This window comes from Microtus ochrogaster, unplaced genomic scaffold (assembly GCF_000317375.1).
Source record: "Microtus ochrogaster isolate Prairie Vole_2 unplaced genomic scaffold, MicOch1.0 UNK29, whole genome shotgun sequence".
NCBI lineage: Eukaryota > Metazoa > Chordata > Mammalia > Rodentia > Cricetidae > Microtus > Microtus ochrogaster.
This window is the reverse complement of record NW_004949127.1, coordinates 1,883,519-1,901,791: the sequence shown is the minus strand read 5'-3', so window position 1 is coordinate 1,901,791 and position 18,273 is coordinate 1,883,519. Positions and strand designations below refer to the sequence as shown.

The following is an 18,273-nucleotide window of genomic DNA, read 5'->3' as shown; positions in this document are numbered from 1 at the left end:
ACACCTCCCCCACTCTTCAAGGCAATATCCAATGGCTACTGCCAACTCTCCAGGAGCAGGACCTCACTAAAATCCTTCTCGATCCATAGCTACCAATTATTATAATTATTGCTAAAATCTCTGTATTATACACTAAATCTTTAGGAGAGGAAATAGAAACAAATCAGTAAGCAAATAGGAATGAAACCCAAGTGTATTACATAAAATATTAAATCCACATTAAAGCTTAAAAGACTTTTTCTCAAGCAGGATAAAGAACATGACAATCTCACTTTTTTTTAAACGCAAATTTCTATACTTTTGAAATTTTCCCATTGTAATTATCAAGACAGAATGTTTTCTAGTAATTAAAATTCCAATGAACTAAGAACATTCTGTTAACAGAAAATAGTAATTTTTTTTGACTAGTCAAAGAACATTAAGAACGCTAAGATTTTTTTAAAATTTAAACTTTTTTTTTTTGATGTGGGATGTCCTTCTGTATCTGTAGTGCTTTTTTATTGGTTGATGAACAAAGTTGTTTTGGCCAGTGACTTAGCAGAGTAAAGCCGGCAGGAAATCTGAACAGAGATATACAGAGAGAGTAGGCAGAATCAAGCAGATGCCAGTCAGTCACCAAGGAAACAAAGTATGTAGAAAATGAGGTAACGCCACGGCCACAAGGCATTATACAGACTAATAGGAATGGGTTGACTTAAGACGTAAGAGCTAGCTAGAAATATAACTGAGCCATCAGCCAAACAGTGTTGCTATTAATACCGTTTCTGTGTGATTGTTTAGGTCTGGGCGGTCAGGAGACGTCCATCTATGTTTCTTATTTTGAGGTTTATCTTAATTTTTAGTTACCCTCCAAAGACACCCTGAAGTTCTGTATGCCTTCCTAAGTAAGGTATGATTTTTATGTCCTTAGTACTAAATTAAATATATCTGAAATGTTTTAAGTTTCACAAAATACTTCAATGTGTGTTCTTTATACAAACAGAAATAATTGTACATTGGTTCCATTCCAAATTATTATTTTATCAAATGTGTTTACAAGTCTTGTATATCCAATGGTCTAGTACACAAATAGGCAGCTTTTTTGTTGTCATTGACAATGATATCTTTCCAATCTCAAAACTACTTTCTGTATTTATTAAACAAAAATACATCAAGAATAAGGTTTCCAGGACACAAATATGTAAAACATAAAACACTTTTTAACAGTGAAAACAAATAAAATAACAAATTAATGGTAACTGAATACTCTTTAAGTTAAAATCACCAACCAATCTCTATGTGTCAAATAACCTATTTTTTGAAAATCAGACAGGGACTGGACAGGTGGCTCAGTGAAGAAAGCACTTGCTTCAAGAGTGTGAATTTCCAGAGCACACAGTCAGGCACAGGAGTGCACACATCTGCAACCCTGGTGCTCCTGTGTTGAGATGGAAGGCAAAGACAGGAAGTCCTCTAAGTTCAGAAGCCAGTTAGCCTGACATACATACCAGAAAAGAACAAAATACCTTGTCTCCGTCAAGCCAAAGGTGAGGTCTGATACCTACGTTATCCTCACCTGCACACACCCGTGCGCACACATGCGTGCACACACGTACAGCATATAAATAAAAGCAGACACACTACCTGCTGCTCCAGACTCCTGGCTGTAGCTAATGGACGAAGAGCGTATAGTTCGTAAGCGTAAACTCTGGGCTCTCTCCTGCCGAGCAGCATCACAGGTCTGGTTTGGATGCCAGATCTGCTTACAGTGGTAGCAGAACTCTGTCCCACAGCCTTCTCGCCCACAGGTTAATTTAGGACAGCTGGCACATCCAAATGCTATCACAGCATATCTTGAAAAAACAAAGAAAACAACTTAAAATGTGACACAAAAACAAGATCAATTCAGTAAAAACTTAAGAAGCATTCAATTAAAATGCTACTCAGAAAACACTTTTCAGATATGTATTAATAAAATATCATAAACCCTAACACAATCTTACCAACATGAAAATAAGAGAAAAATGGTAGTTCATAAATCAAAGTAGCATAAATACCTTAAAAAATTCTATATACTTTCAAATTTTAGCCAGGCGTGAGGGTGCATGTCTTTAATCTCAGCACCCAGAGGCAGATGCAGGTGGATCTCTGTGAATTCAAGGCCAGCTTGGTCTATAGTATAAATTCCAAGACAACCAGAGTGAGACCCTGTCTCAAAGAAAACAACAAAAACAATGTCATAGTAACCAATGAAGGAATGGAGAGATGGCTCAGTATTTAAGAGCACTTGCTGTTCTTATAGAGGAACTGGGTTAGATTCCTATAATCTACATGGTGGTTCATAACTGTCTAATGCCAGGCACAGGGGATTTGATGCCCTCTTCTGGCCTCCATGGGTACTACATACAGGGACTGCACACATGTGGTACACAGACTTACATGTAGGCAAAACATCCATACATATAAAAATATTACTTAATAAAACATATTTTTAAAAGGATAGTTAATTCATTGCAGTCCCAGAGGCAGGGTAAAGAATTGACATTTTATTTTCAACTTTAAAGTACATGATTTAAAGCCAAGTTTTTATATATAAAAAACAATTCAGTGAAAAGGAAAAGACATTTTATTCTAAACCTCTTCCATATCCTATCTTTTACTAAAGGAATAAAGGAGGATAGAGAAAGAGGAGGGGCAGAATGGGAAATGGGAAACCAGAGGAAATTCAAAGGCTAAGGTTAAGGTCAGCTGGGTTTTGTTTGTTTTAAAATGGCTGCAATTGGTGACCCGGTTCAGTGGTTAGAGCAGGACCCTCATTTTATTCCCGACATCCATCTACATGATGCTCAAACTATACGAACAAGTTTCATGTTAGTAGGTAAAGTTTTCTATATAATACCAATATAATACCTGTAACATTACCAGCTACATATAAATTATGCTCTTAATCTCTAGAGAGCCAGCACAAACAATAACGTAAAAATAAAGGGACTCTAACGAGTTTTCTGTCCTTTGTAGTTAATACTACTGACAGTCATCATCAACAGCTTACTGCATAGCCAAATTAAGGATTATTGTTTTTCTTAACAATAGAATTTATTAAATTAGGTACTCCTATTTTGTTTCTCTAGGTGTTAATCTCTCTACTGTAAAGTGTATTCAATTTTAATAATGTAGCAAGTGAGTAAATTATCCAAGTATATTTTCTTATTAATTTACCTTTTACTTTTATAATTAGTTCTGTGATCTGCCCTGGTTTTGTTTAACGTGTTATGTGAGGTGACAAGATAATACAGAGCTATTTATCAAGTGGGCCCTTAGAGTTTCTGTCTCAGTTTATGCTGGCCACAATTCTTCATTAGGTAACTTGTGTCCTAGGGGTCCATGACGGACACTCGGAAAGCCACACCCTCCACATGCTATATACAGCAGGAATCAGTTCTCAGTGTTTGAAGTATTTTACCAGAGAATATAATGATTCTAAAAGGTTAAGGTAGAATGTTTTGTCCAACTCAAAATCTGATTTGATGAGAAAGATTTTCACTCTTGCACCAGTGACAACACTGTACAAGGTCCTACAGGCTCAAGAGTGAGTCACAGCCATGCTGCTGGTTTAAATAGGATACAGTATCTTCCTCAAATTATTGGAAAGCACTGCTTGTTAATCCTATTTTCTAGACACAGAGTGTAACTTGTCCTAGATCCCAGAGTTTGATTCTGCCATTACACCTGGAAGCTCAGCTAGCCCTGGCCTAGTTTGAAGAGTTAACTTCTCTTTACACACACACACACACACACACACACACACACACACACACACACACACACACCTACCAACTTCCATTTCTGAGGCAGGGTCTTATGCAGCCCTGGCTGGCTTTGAACCTACTATGTGGCTGCGGATAATTTTGAACTTCTGACTGTCCTGCTTACACTTCTCAAGTGCTAAGATCATAGGCCTGCACCAACATACTCAGCTTACACGGTGCTGGGGATCAGACCTTGGACCACACACTTGATAGGCACACACTGTACCATGAGCCCGTCTATAGTATCTTCAATGTATGCTTTTGTTATGACAGAAACTCTTTAGTATTGGGAAGCATAATTCAAATCTAATACTAGGTTGTATCTGAGACTTACATAACTAATGAATTCATGACTTATTAAGTAACTAAGTTTTTAATGCTTTATATCACACAGTAAACGGTAGACAGTTGTGTGTTCACTTATTTACCCAGATGGGAAATACTTAACTTTTTCCATTAAATACTTAAAGTTTTTAAAAATTAGGGAATATAAACTAGATGCAATCTGAAAATTTACTCAACAAGGTTTTAAAGATTAGTTTGATTCAGGCAATAAATTCTGAAACTATAATTTAATAAACTCATATCCTAGTTTTCCCTGGATCTACAATCAAATAATATAGAGATTCAGGGTTTTCATAAACTCATTTATATAATACACGGGGTACTAATAATATGGTAAATTTTACTATGTTTTGTAGTCTTTTATGTGTTTTCATGTGGTGTGTGTAGAGAAGTGCACACAAACATGGAGGAGGCACATGCATGTGCGGCCAGAGGTGGATAAGGCTTGTCCTTCACTCACTCTCCACTTAATGTAGCGAGAGTAGCTGGTCAATGAGCTTCAGAACCCACCTAACTCTGCCTGGCCCCTAGCACTGAGGTTACAGGTATGTCCACCAGGGCTAGCTTTTTTACACGGATTCTAGGGATCCAGATTCAGGTCCCCCATGTTTGCAAAGTAGTCACCTTACCAACCGACCTATCTCCCCATTGTGGCTTTTACTATAAAGAGCATATAACTTACCTAAAGGGAAAATAATCTGGTTTTTCTTAGTTCTGACAACTGTACAACATTCAAGCTGCAGTTACACAATAATTAAATATATATGCAAAATTATTTTATTTTAAATGCTAAGGAAATGACATTTGTCATTTAGAACTTGAGGTAATGAATTATTTAATTCCTGTGTGTAGCAATTCTTAAAACCTGAAAATGTTCACATATGAACACTAACACACACATTGATTTGTGGTATAAAATACCTTTCAACAAATAACCCTAACATTGAGCATTCTGTTATCCCCAAATAAAAACTGCTCATGGATGAAGAAAAGCCAATCTGCTTATAATGTAATCCTCTCCCCACCACCTTCCTGGTAGTTGTCTTCACAAATGCAGGTAAGAACAGACAATATAAAACAAGGCAGGATCTCTGAATTTCAATACTTAGCATGGTATATACCCAAAACGTTTTGTTTTGACTACAAGAAAATTCTTTTATCCCTAGAGATAGCCAATGAAGAAATGCAAGCGATGCGCCCTCACCCGCAGTCTGGAGCTGGGCACCACCTACAGTCAGGGTCTGCAACAAGCCATCGCCGGAGCATGAACTCTTCGTACTTTTCCATTAAGACGTCATCACTTAGTATCAACCGGATATCATGGGGATTAAACCGTTCGGTGCATTCTGGACAACTGATATTCACTCTACTTTCCGAGATTTCTATCCTTAGGTACTGCCGCAAGCAATCCACACAAGACCTATGGTGACAAGTCATTATATCAGGAAACCTGTCTTTAGAATGCCTCAAGAGGCACAAGGGACACTCTATGAAGTCTCCGATCTGTTTGCTGATAGAAGTCAATCCATTGTCGGAAGAGGTATTTGTAGAGAAAATGGAGTTCTTATCAGTACACATTTCAGAATGTATACTTTCAATACTTGCAATTCCATCCACTCCGCCATTGAGCTCCCTTGATTTACGTTTGTTGTCCTTTTTCCTCCGAAAGAGAGAGCCTATTGAAATTCTTCTCTTTTTTGGTGCCTTTTTGACAGAAGGTAAGCTCACAGATGAGGCAGAAGACTGAAGATCTCTATCCGAACCCATTTGCCGATGTAAACTCATGTCTAAAATGCTCATTAGAATTGAGTTGGGGTCAGTGTTCATACACAGCCCTTCATTATACTTAAAAACAAAATTTACTTTTTGTTCTTGTAGACAGATTAAGTCATGATGTAAAAAAATCCTATTGGCTCCTTCAGAGAATCTTGAAAAAGTCCAATTAGAGAAGACTGCTGTCACAGATGTCCTATAAAAAACAGAAAACAAACAATTTAACTGTATTTTTATGTGTATGTTTTTATAATCTTACAGGTTCTCTGTAAAATTTTTAACAAGTATCTTCTATAACTATCAGCTTAAAAATTAAAGTTGTTAGTCTACAGGAAAACATACAATGAATGCTGAAATAGCAATGAAAACATTCTTTAACCCTAATAAAAGGTTTTCTACACTTGAACTGAAACATTTGTTACAAAAGTCTTAGATAAATCTTGATGCTATCACTAACTTAAATAACTCCTGTTTTTAATTAGAAATAAAATGTACATGTAAACAAAAACTAGGAATAGCTTGAAGAATGACATTCTAAGTAGAGAGTCTCTAACATTCCAGAAACCATCACTCACTATAATTTCATAATTATGGTAATGTTATTAAGATGGTGACAGACCAAAGGCATATAATATGGTTGCAATGGTCTGTCCTGTCCCTTTAAGAGACAAGCCCAGCCCACCCCCATTCCCCACCCCTCCACCCCCACCCTCCCTTCTGCTGATCTTCCTTCCACTTCCAGCCTGTGCTCTCTCTGCCCTCCTCTCCTCATCCCCCTCTCCCTCTTCTTCCCTTTTACTAAATAAACCATATCCAAACTCACTCTGCATGGCGTGCCTATCCACCTATCCATCCCTGTCTTTCACTGGACATGGCTCCTCGTGGGACCTGGCTCCCCCCCCCCCATGGCCCGCTGCGCCCCTCAGGGAACCGCAGCATTTTACTAAACCCTTACAAGGGTCTTTTAAAAAAATCTCACATATTAGCTGGGCAGTGGTGGTGCACACCTTTAATCCCAGGACTCGGGAGGCAAAGGCAAGCAGATGTCTGTGAGTTCGAGGCCAACCTGGTCTACAGAGCAAGTTCCAGAACAGCTAGGACAACACAGAAAAATCCTGCCTCAAAAAAAAACAAAAAAAAAAAAAATAAACAAACAACAAAAAAAACCCGAAAAAACAAAATGTCACCTATTATATTTGATTTTTAACAAAGGTGATCTTGTTGAGCACTAAAATTGGTCTTTTTAAAATTGAGAGAGGATCAGGAATTTGACCAATGGCTCACCCCATAAAAGCACTTGCCACACAAGCTAATGGCCTGGGTTCTATTCCTGGAATATACATCGTTGAAGGAGGGAAGCACCTCCTCAAAGCTTTCCTCTGCATGCATATACTGTGTCATGGTGAATATAGAAACACACAAGTGAATATAATAAAATCAATTTTTTAAAAATCAGTTACAGCAAATTTACAAATTTAAATGGAAGAAGCTTTTAGGAGACAATGAGAATATTTCAACAAAAAGATTTCTTATACAGAACATTACAAGTGCTAATCATAAAATAAAAGGCAGTAAACGGCAAAAGAAGGTCCAGGAAGCGAGTATTACCAGCGTGCAGAAGACACACGCCACAAAAGAATGGTGTTCAGACAGGCGACGAGCATAAACACATAAAACAGACAACCCAAAAGAGAACTGGACAGAGGGCACAACACCATCCATTGTCATAACAGCCACACAGACAGGTCACTATGCGGTAAACGGATAAACCAGGAGAGTGGTATTTCTAGATGCTGGCAGGGATGTGGAGGAGTGAGCACTCTCTCACGATGGTGGTGAGAAAATAAGATGGCACAACTACTTTGGTAACGATCTAACAGCATCTACCAAACTGGAGCAAAAGGACACCCAGCATTTTTACTCCTAAACAAGAGCACACACAATAAACTGGGAAACACGGTTAGCAAAGAACAAGCTTTCTCACTCTCCAAGTAGACTTTACACTGTACCAGGAGGAAAACAACATAAAGTCTGAGAGACACACAAAGACTGAAGCAGTTGATTTTGAGTATTACAAAAATTAGTCAGACAGGAAATAATTTAACAACAATCACAACTAAAGAAGTAAAATAATCTGTGGAGGTCTGAAAACGTGAGCCTGTTTCCACGCCGACCAAAGGTCGGAGTTCCTTTATGGAGATAACACTGGATTTCACCCAGGGAGTGGTTTACCTACAGAATGTTTTGGTCTAGGGTGTGACGTGACTTGTTTTGTTCTAGCAATAGAATGTTTAACTATGAATGTAGCCTGCAATTTTCAATTGAACACGGGTGAATTTTCAGAACTTGCTGGAATTCCCTCCAGATACTATCCTGTATGTTTCTTTGTCTTATTATTTCCATTCGCATCTTCATATTCTTTACTATATTTCTAATCCCCACACCTTTTCCCTGGCGAGAGGTATTTTTGTCATGGCTGGTACCCAACAAAAATCCAAACATTAGATACTATTTTGTAGATACCAACAACGTTGTAAAGGCTGATAATCTAGTCCAGTGAAATAATCACCTCAAGTCTTGAAGAATCTAAGCACAATGTGTGTGTGCAAACCAATTTACCATTATTTTAAAACAGAAATATTCTTAAGCCCAGGTGTTCATCCTTCCAGTGAAATAATAATACATAGATACATCTATCTATTGCTGTATAGTTGGTAAAAGGGAGGAAAAAAGCAAAACAACAAAATCTCTAGGCACACCTTTATTCCCAGCACTTGGGAGCAGAGGCAGGTGGCTCTCTGAGTTTGAGGCCAGCCTGGTCTACAAAGAGAAACCCTGTCTTGAAAAACAAATAAATAAGTAAATAAATTATGTTTGAGTATCAACTGGGCACTTAAATGAGCAAACATAATCCAAACATAATCTATGGAAAGAGTCATACAGAACTGAGAAATGACAATCACAAAATAGTATATATGGTATGAGACCATTTGTAGATTAGGTATACAATCTTTGGTATTGTTTTGGTATTTAAAATTTTCAGTGATTTGGCTGCGCACCCACTTATAAACCACAATACTAAAAACACTTTTGCTGTGGAATAATCCTGTACACTGTGAGAACGTGTTGCTCTCATTGTCAATAAAAAGCTGACTGGCCAGCAGCCAGGCAGGAAGTACAAATGGGACAGCCAATCTAAGGATGCTGGGTGAAGAAGGGTGGAGTCAGGGAGACGCAGTACAGACAGAGGAAGCAGGATGTGTAGAAAATGAGCTATCGGCTGAGCATTTATAATTAATATTGCATCTGCAGTCTGGTTATTTGAGAGCAGCTGGGACACAGGGAAACTCCACTTACAAATGGTATTCCAATGTGGGGCCGGATTTTCCATGTAAGACCTGACAAAGCTTAAAAAGGGATTCTAAACACACAAAAAACGGAGTCAAGCGTGGCTTCTTGGTGATTGACTTTTCCCAGGTAAACTCTGTTTGCTAGTGGCAAAAAGGGGCAGCTTCTTGGTTTGTGCTATCAGCAAGGGCAGGGGGTTCTTTGGGGTTTATGAGCAGTGGGCTGCACACTACTCAGTGGCAGTGCAGATCCAAAGCTCTCCAGAGCTGAGGCAGAAAATGGGGCTCTCCTGCTGGTACCTACACCATGAAGCTAGGCTCTCAGGGAACCAAGTGAGTGGAGTCAGGCGTCAAAGTAGAGGCTTTGGTCCTAGACATGCCACTTAACAGTTTAAAGGCTCATGCAGTCCGAAAGAGATTACAGATAGGCAATAAAGAGAATCAGATGAAAAAAAACTCCAAATGGGTTACAATGTACTTAAAAATATGTGCAAGCTTAGGAGAGAAAAGGGAAGGTATAGGCAGTCACAAAAAGAAATATATAACTTTAAAATAATAAAGTCCTTAAAAGGGGAGTAAGTAATAAAAAAGAAGTCACATAAAGATGGGAAATACAGAGCCAGATCCTATATGTTATTGTGGTGTCTTTAAATTTTTTGGCTGCTAAGAGATGCTAGATTATGAAAGCTCATTGATTAAAACAACCTATATATTTTAAAAATATCTTGACTTCAAAATTTAAGTCAAAAGAAGTGTTACTTTGAGGGAGAGGGTTTGCTTTAATTTCCACAGGAAATAAGGAGCTGTGGGTTCATTCTGGGTTAAAGAAAATCAGGTTTGACTGAGGAAGACCCCCTGAACTTCTGACTACAGACATAAAGAACTACAAGACATGTGATGTAAATGTTACCTGCTCAAACACAGAACAAAAGATAACAATCTTTGGCTGACTTATGTATAAGCACAGCCTATACTTGTATTACAAATGTGTATGTTACCTTTAAAAGTTTACATATTTTCAGAGCAAGTGGACCAGACACTAATAAAAATGGATGGTCCAGGTGACCCTGGATCCAGAACAGCTTCAAGGCTGCTGACTGAGATGACCCAGCCTCACAGAATACTCCAGACAAGACCTAACAATCATCCTCATTTTCTCAAGGTCCCCCCCCCAAAAAGTCCAGCACCCACAACCAACAGGAAGTAGTCCAGAGAATGACAGCCACATTCCCAAAATAGCCACATTCCCAAAATACTGGTTATGGATGTTTGTTTTCATTTAAGGGAAGGTTGGTTACTAGTTATTATTGGTCATAATAAAAAAGGGATAAACATAAAAAGAAAAAAGGGGGTATATGATATAGAAATGATAGGATAAAAGGGTAGATTCCTGAATCTACTTTGAAACTAAAAAAAGCAACTACTAGTCAAATATTTTACAATGGTATGGAATTTTGTGTAGAGAAACAAATTTAAGGTTATTCTTGTTACACTGTATGTATGTTTCTAATCTTGTTTAAGGTATTGTACCTATACAGCTTATTTAACAATGTAAATTTCTAGTCACTGAAAGTTATCTCTATGAACTATTTAGCATAATTAAAAATACAGGCTAATAGTCACCCATAATATTAAACTTATAGTCATGTTAGGTATGTTTTCAAGGTCATACACAGATATATTTAGTTAGCTAAATGGTATTCAAACACTTCAAAGACCTACAGAATATGGCATTCAATATGTTTAATAACCTAAGGCTTTTCATGACCGTGAGACATGTTCGTTTCTGGCAGCACTGATCTATTTCAGCGAAGATGATTGAGTATCAAAAAAAAACAAAAAAACAAAAAACTTCATATGGTGCTGTGGGACAATGGTCTGTACCCTGTCGCTTGTATTTTAAATAAACACTGCTTGGCCAGTAGCCAGGCAGGAAGTATAGGCAGGGCAACCAGGCAGGAAGAAGAGACAGGGCAATGAGAATTCTGGGAAGAGGGAAGTTTCAGTCTGCAGTGGTCACCCAGACAAAGAGCAAGCAAGATGTGACTGCCTCACCGTAACTAACACAGATAAGAATTATGGCTGATATAAGTTATAAGAATTAATTAATAAGAAGCCTGAGCTACTGGGTCAACCAATTTATGATTAATGTAGACCTCTTTGTATTTCTTTGGGACTTAACAACTAAGGGACCTGGTGGGACAGAAAACTCAGTCAAGCCATGTGGGCAAAAAACCCACCCTTGTCTCAGTTGCTGACAGTATACTGTCTAAATTGGATGGGTGGTATACAGGTCACAGATGCTGCCCTTGTAGAAGGGATCAGCCATGCTTTCCCTATCTGGCACCTTCCCTAAACAACTAAATTCTTAGATTATAGCAGCCCCAAAGCAGGGTGGAACAACAGAATTAGTTTAAATTACAGCCTACCTAGTACATTCACTAAACTACTACTTAGAGGCTTCTCCATCTAAATCCAGAGACTCCTGCCCCCAAAATGTAGAAAAGTAAGGCATATTCTTTGTTCTGTGGGTTGCTGTTGGATGTCCTAATCCAGCTTCCTTCACCATAAGAGGCCACCATGGCTAAGATAGCCTCCTCAGTACACTCCTGTCTATGGAACCTAAACTCCTTTTGATTTAAATCTCTCTCCGTCTCTCCCAACCAAGGTGCTTGCACTGTACAAAAAATACTTAACCAGTTTAGAGTTACAGCACGTGGTAAAACAGCACAGAAAGGTTCCCGACTGATTTGTTAAACTATAAAACACCGATAGCATGAAGAAAAGCAGTGGTGGGGGAAAGAATTCCGGCTGGTAGATAAGAAAGGCCCTAAATCAGCAGACTGAGTACAGAAGAGCCCTTACTAATGTGTGTGAAGACTAGCTAATCCACGAGTGCCTGGAGAGAGAGAAAAAGAGAAAAGGCGAATTTGCCCTCTGCTTGAGATCTATCTTTCTCCACTCTTGGAATCGAGAGCTTCTGGTTTCCAGGCCTTTTGAACTCAGAATTTATATAACTCTGGCTCCTCTGGTTCCCAAACATCTGCACTTGGATTCGAATACAGCAGTTTTCCTCAACCTCTAGCCTGCAGATCATGGTATATGCTTCTGCCTTCACAACCATCGGAGCCAATTCCTAAACAACACAAAACTGCTCTGTATATCTGCAACATTTGTTTATCTGGGAAACCCTAACGGATGCAACTTCCATGACAATAATGCCTATCTTAGTGAGATCCTTTCCCCAAGAGGGAAAGCATGGAGCAGTTCCTGAGACTGGAAGGTAAGTAGACTCCATTCTGTCCGTTCTCAAACATCAGTGTCACAAGGAACTCTGCTAATGAAACAGTGAGAAATTCCTCCTTTTCCCATTTAGCACAATTCCAACTGCCTTAACTAAACACTAACAAATTAGTTTTTCAGTGGCAAAGGAACCCCAGTGTCTCCTGTATTTCAACCAAGGAGAAGCAGGTCAGATTACTGTTCAACCTTCTAGTCCAGTGTTTACACTCCCTCCCCTTGATTCTCTTATCTATCTCTGGAGGACTGTGTGGAACTGAGAAACGGAATGCGCCCCAGAGAGGTGGGGAACTGAGGCTGAGGCAGATGGGTCACAATGAGGTCAATGCAGTGTGATCTACATAGTGAATTCCAGGGCAGCCAGAGCTGGAAAAAGAAAACAGAATGTAATAGCCCAAACAAAGGTACCACATACAAAACCCATGTGTTCTAAAGACCTAGTAAAAGTGATAAAGTTTTTAAGATTTGTGTGTGTGTGTGTGTGTGTGTGTGTGTGCGCGCGCGCGCGCGCGCGCGCCTGTGTGTAAGGCTAAAAGAGAACACCAGATCCCCCTGGAGTTGGGAACTAAAATGGAGTTCTCTGAAAAGGCAAAATGAATGATTCAACCCTGAGCCTTTTCTCTAGCAGAAATTAGTTTCTTCTGATACTACTTAAATGAATTTAACTTGACAAATTATTTTCTTACACTTTGTAAAGACTACAGACATTGAACAGATCAACTTAAACACCTAACCAACACATAATACTGATTTAAATAAAAATGTGCTCTAGATTTTAAATACTCAATTTGCAAACACAGTACCTTACAGTCAGAAGGCTCAATCCACAGACTTAAGGAAAGTTGTTCTGGCCACAGTTCTAGGAAAGGCAAAGCTGGCAGTGGGGAGAGGCTCAGCAGCTAGAGACTCTTCCCCTGCGGGCCAGCCAGCGCTGGCAGGGCAGTTCACAACTACCCACAGAACTCCTTCCCGGGGATCTCCTGCTTTCCTCTGACCTCTGCAGGCACCAGGCACAAAACGCCCCGACACATAAAATAAAAAGATAAATCTTAAAAGAAAAATAAAAGCATTCTCAAAGAGGTCACTGAAGGGCCACTTAGAAAGGTGGCCAACCAACCGAGGCCTCAAATTTGGCTAAACTCAACTAAAAGGCAACAAGAGGACCACGGAGTCCACCCTTAGAGGCTAACATTCTGGGTCACAAAGCAGGACAGAAGGCGAATGAAGAGTGCATCTGGCAGCTGAAGTGATGGATCAACATTTATGAGCACTTGCTGGTCTCACAGAGGACCTGAGTTCTGCAGCCAGCACCCACATGACAGCCAACAACAGTCTCTAACTCCAGTTCTGTCTTCTGACCTCCACTGGTCCAAGGCACAGAGAGGTATCTGGGTTGGACACATGTGGTGCAGAAAAACATTCACAAATATAAAATAAAAATATACAGGAGCCAGAAATAGGCATATTTTTGTGAGTTCAAGGCCAGCCTGGTCTACACACAGAGCTAGTTCCAGGGCAGCCAGGGCTACACAGAGAAACCTTGTCTCAAAGAATTCTCTCTCCCTCCCTCCCTTCCCCTCACCTCTCTCTCCCTCTCCCCACCCCCTTATATTTTTCTGCTTGCTCTTAAGCTGGCCATGGGTAGCCTCAATGCTGACAGCCTCAGTAGTAAAGAAAATCCAACTATCCTTTTAAGTTCTTGTTCTAAGAGTTCCAGGCAAGCTCTCTAGAATTGGCAGAGTTGGGTCAAATGGTCCTCCATTAATGATTGAATGACCAGGAATAGGGAACAGTGCACTAACATGGCAGCTCTGGAGGAGCTGTTCTCAGTGAAAATGAGGGGTTGCTGGGCCAACAAATCCATGGATATCACTTGAAATAGTAGAACTCCAGGAACTCACTATGTAGACCAGGCTGGCCTGGAACTCACAGAATCCTACCAGCCTCGGCCTCCTGGACGCTGTGATTAAAGGGAGGTGCTACCACACCTGGCCTACAATTTTTAAAGTGGACCCTGGAGGGCGTGGACCCTGGAGGGCGTGGACCCTGGAGGGTGTGGTGCCAGTGGTAAACAGAAAATACCCAGCATCAGAAGAACCTTGGAAGTCAAGATCTTCAGTGACAGACAATACTCTACAACCGTGGATCTCAACCTGTGTGTCATGACCCTTTCACAAGGGTCACATATCAGATATCCTGCACAGAAGATATTTATGTTACGATTCATAACAGTAGCAAAATTACAGTTATGAAGTAGCAACAAAAGTAATTTTAGGGTTGGGGGTCACCACAGCATGCGGAACCGTATTAAAGGGTCAAGTAGTGGCATTTTATTCGTATTTTAATAAAGTTTGCCTGAAGATCAGAGAGTAAAACAGCCCACTGGTCAGCCTTACAGACCAGGCAGTGGTTAACATACACCTTCAATCCCATCAGCCACACTAGTTGCCATAGAAACCGGGCGGTGCATGTCTTTAATCCCAGTCCCAGAGAGCATTATAAAACAGGAGGAGACAGCTCTTAGTCAATCTCATTCTGAGATTCCTGGAGGCAGGATCACCATTTCTGACTTAGGTCAAGGTAAGAGCCAGTGGCTGGTTGCTTTACGTTCTGACCTTCAGGTTGAGTTTTTACTGATGGTGCTTCAGGGTCACAGCACTGGGAAGGCTGAGAGTCACTGCTCTCGAGGGAACCTGTGATCTCCATTACAAATAAGGACAGCAATCACTCCAAAGAGAAGTTTTAAGAATAATGTCAAATCAACCTCTGACAAAGTATCTAGACATAACTTATTACTGAAGTGACATATTAGCTAAGCCTTGGCTTGGCTCTCTGGTACCTAATACAATGTGTAGCTTACAGAAAACAGTGTACATAAATATTTTGGGTTTGTTATTGCTATGTGACCTTATTTAATCATACAGTTTTTCTACACATAAATTTTGTTTTGTTTTGTTTTTGAGACAGGATTTCTGTGTAGACCTGGCTGTCCTAGAACTCCCTCTGTAGACCAGAGATATGGCTGACTTTGCCTCTGGGATTAATGGCACATGCCACCACTGCCTGGTCTATATGTAAAATTTTAAACTATGAAAACAATCTTCTTTACCCTACAAGTAGCTATGGGATATAAAAATACTAAATATGTTAAGTATCAAGACTATACTTTTAAAATTAATGGACTGGCAATAACTTCAGGTATTTGCCACTAAGAGTGACCACCTCAGCCCAACCCCTGAAAATCACAGTGGAAGGACAAAAGCTCCACATATAGGCCATAGCACAAACACCCACCCACCCCACAATAAATAAGCAAATGTAATTTAATGAATTTTGGGGTGAGGGAGGGTCTTACTGTGTAACCCTGGCTGGCCTGGAACTTGCTACATAGACCAGGCTGGCCTCAATCTCTCAAGCTGCTTGTTTCTGCCTCTCAAGCACTGAAAAACATAATTCAAAATAAATAAAACTCTCTAATGTCTTCTGCTACTTCTAAAGTTTATTTTTCCCTAATTGTTTGATTCATTCAAAATTTTTAATGTAAGCAAAAGATTAAACTTTTACATCTAAATAGTTACTCAGTTGCTTTAACACTAACTGTTGAATAATGACCTTCTCTCCATCCAGTCCACTGCTGAACCGATACAGTCATGTCTTGGTGCATGAATCACCTACTATCTTTTAAATGATGTGGACTTCTAAAATAAGCACCTGAAGTAGACTAAGGTGTTGTGTTCCTGGTGCTTATTCCCCTCAATGCTCATCAACATCTTTTATTACGGTAAAAGCTTTTTGAGTAGCAAAAACTACTATCTTCAATTTATTTCATTACTAAACAACTTAATGTATTTACATGCATCCCTACTTTATCTGCTCACTTTTTGTTCATTTTTACACTGAAACACTGTCCCCTTTTCATTGAAAACATTCAAGATTTAACCTTATCCAAATGTGATTTTTAATTTGATGTCTTGAAATATAGAAACTATGATTTCTAATTGTCACATTTATGAAACTCCTTTATAAATTATTGTACCACTTTTTATGCCTACAAAACCCTTTCAGAGGGACCAATGAGACGGCTTGGTGCTCACCACCAAGCCTGATGACCTGAGCTCAATTCTACAAGCTAAGAAGTTCTCTGACCTTCACATTCATGCCCAGACACACATACCCCCACCTCCTTCAAAAAAATGTAATTAAAAAATAATTCTGGGGCTGGAGAGATGGCTCAGTGGTTAAGAGCATTGCCTGCTCTTCCAAAGGTCCCGAGTTCAAGTCCCAGAAACCACATGGTGGCTCACAACCATCTGTAACAAGGTCTGGTGCCCTCTTTTGGCCTTCAGGCATACATGCAGACAGAATATTGTATACATAATAAATAAATATTATAAAAAATAATTCTGTCAAAGACTGAGCCAATTTGTGGTGGTTTGAAAGAAATGGCCCCATAATGGGCTCAGAGACAATAGAACTACTAGGAGATGTGGCCTTGCTGGAGTAGGTGTGGCCTTGCTGGAGTAGGTGTGGCCTTGCTGGAGCAAGTGTGTCACTAGGTGGTGAGGAGCTTTGAGGTCTCAGAAGCTCAAGCCAGGTCTGGTGGCTCAGTTTCTTCCTGCTGCCTTCAAATCAAGATGTAGGACTCTCCGCTCCTTCTCCAGCACCATGCCTACCTGCATGCTGTCATGTTTCTCGCCATGACAATAAGAGACTAAACCTCTAAACTGTAAGCCAGCCCCAGTGAAAAGTTTTCCTTTGTAAGATAATGCTCTGAAAGACCATGCTGCTGTCAAGGTCTCTTCATAGGAATAACTAAGACACTATTTTTCGACATATTTGCCATCTCTGGGGCTCTTCAGTTCTCATCTGGCATCGCCTTCCTAAAGCCTCAGACCTTTCTTTGGTACTTGTTGGTGTGCAGAGCTCACAGCAGTAAGCTGTTTTCATTAATTCCCCTATTGGCAATGCAATTTTTTATTTCTGTTTTATTAATTTATATACTTGGTATTAAGCACTATATTGGCTTTCTTTCTTGTTGCTGTGATAAAATACCCAACTAAAAAAGCAACTTAAGGTTTAGTTTGGATTCACAGTTCAAGAATATAGTTAACCACAGCAAGACGTGAGGTAGCTGGCCTCTACACACACACACACACACACACACGCACTCACGCGCACGCACACGCACACACACACACACACACATATGCAAATATAGGCCACATTGCATCTTGTTAGGAAAATGCCCGTGCTCAATTGACTTTTACTCATGATGCTGCCCACATGCAGGGTAGGACTTCTTTCAATTACACCTGTCTAAGAACACCCTTATGCGTACCCTGAGATATGTATCCAACATGACTCCAAATGCAATAAAACTGGTAATGATGATTAGCTCTCACTAACAGTTTAAGATGAGCCTAAAGTCTGTTTTCTTTGCATTAATTCTGTTTGCAGCTCACTAAACTTCTTGGATTTAAATTCAAACAAATAAGGAAATAACTTCTTTTTTTTTTTTTTTTTTTTTTTTTTTTTTCGAGACAGGGTTTCTCTGTGGTTTTGGAGCCCGTCCTGGACCTGGAACTAGCTCTTGTAGACCAGGCTGGTCTCAAACTCACAGAGATCCGCCTGCTTCTGCCTCCCGAGTGCTGTGATTAAAGGCCCGGCAGGAAATAACTTCTTTTAATGCTTTTAACTCTAACATTTTCTCTCCTCCCCTC

General features: G+C 39.7%; 1 protein-coding gene across 1 annotated transcript in view; it reads right to left on the bottom strand.

Moving 5' to 3' along the window:
- Positions 1-18,273, bottom strand: part of Rnf19a (ring finger protein 19A, RBR E3 ubiquitin protein ligase) — a gene marked incomplete at its 5' end in the record, with an annotated part of 41,232 nt that overhangs the window by 14,476 nt on the left and 8,483 nt on the right. The window contains 2 exons of the mRNA XM_026789778.1: positions 1,624-1,832; positions 5,338-6,102. Of these exons, the coding sequence (XP_026645579.1) occupies positions 1,624-1,832; positions 5,338-6,102 (974 nt within the window). The remainder of the gene's footprint in view (positions 1-1,623; positions 1,833-5,337; positions 6,103-18,273) is intronic.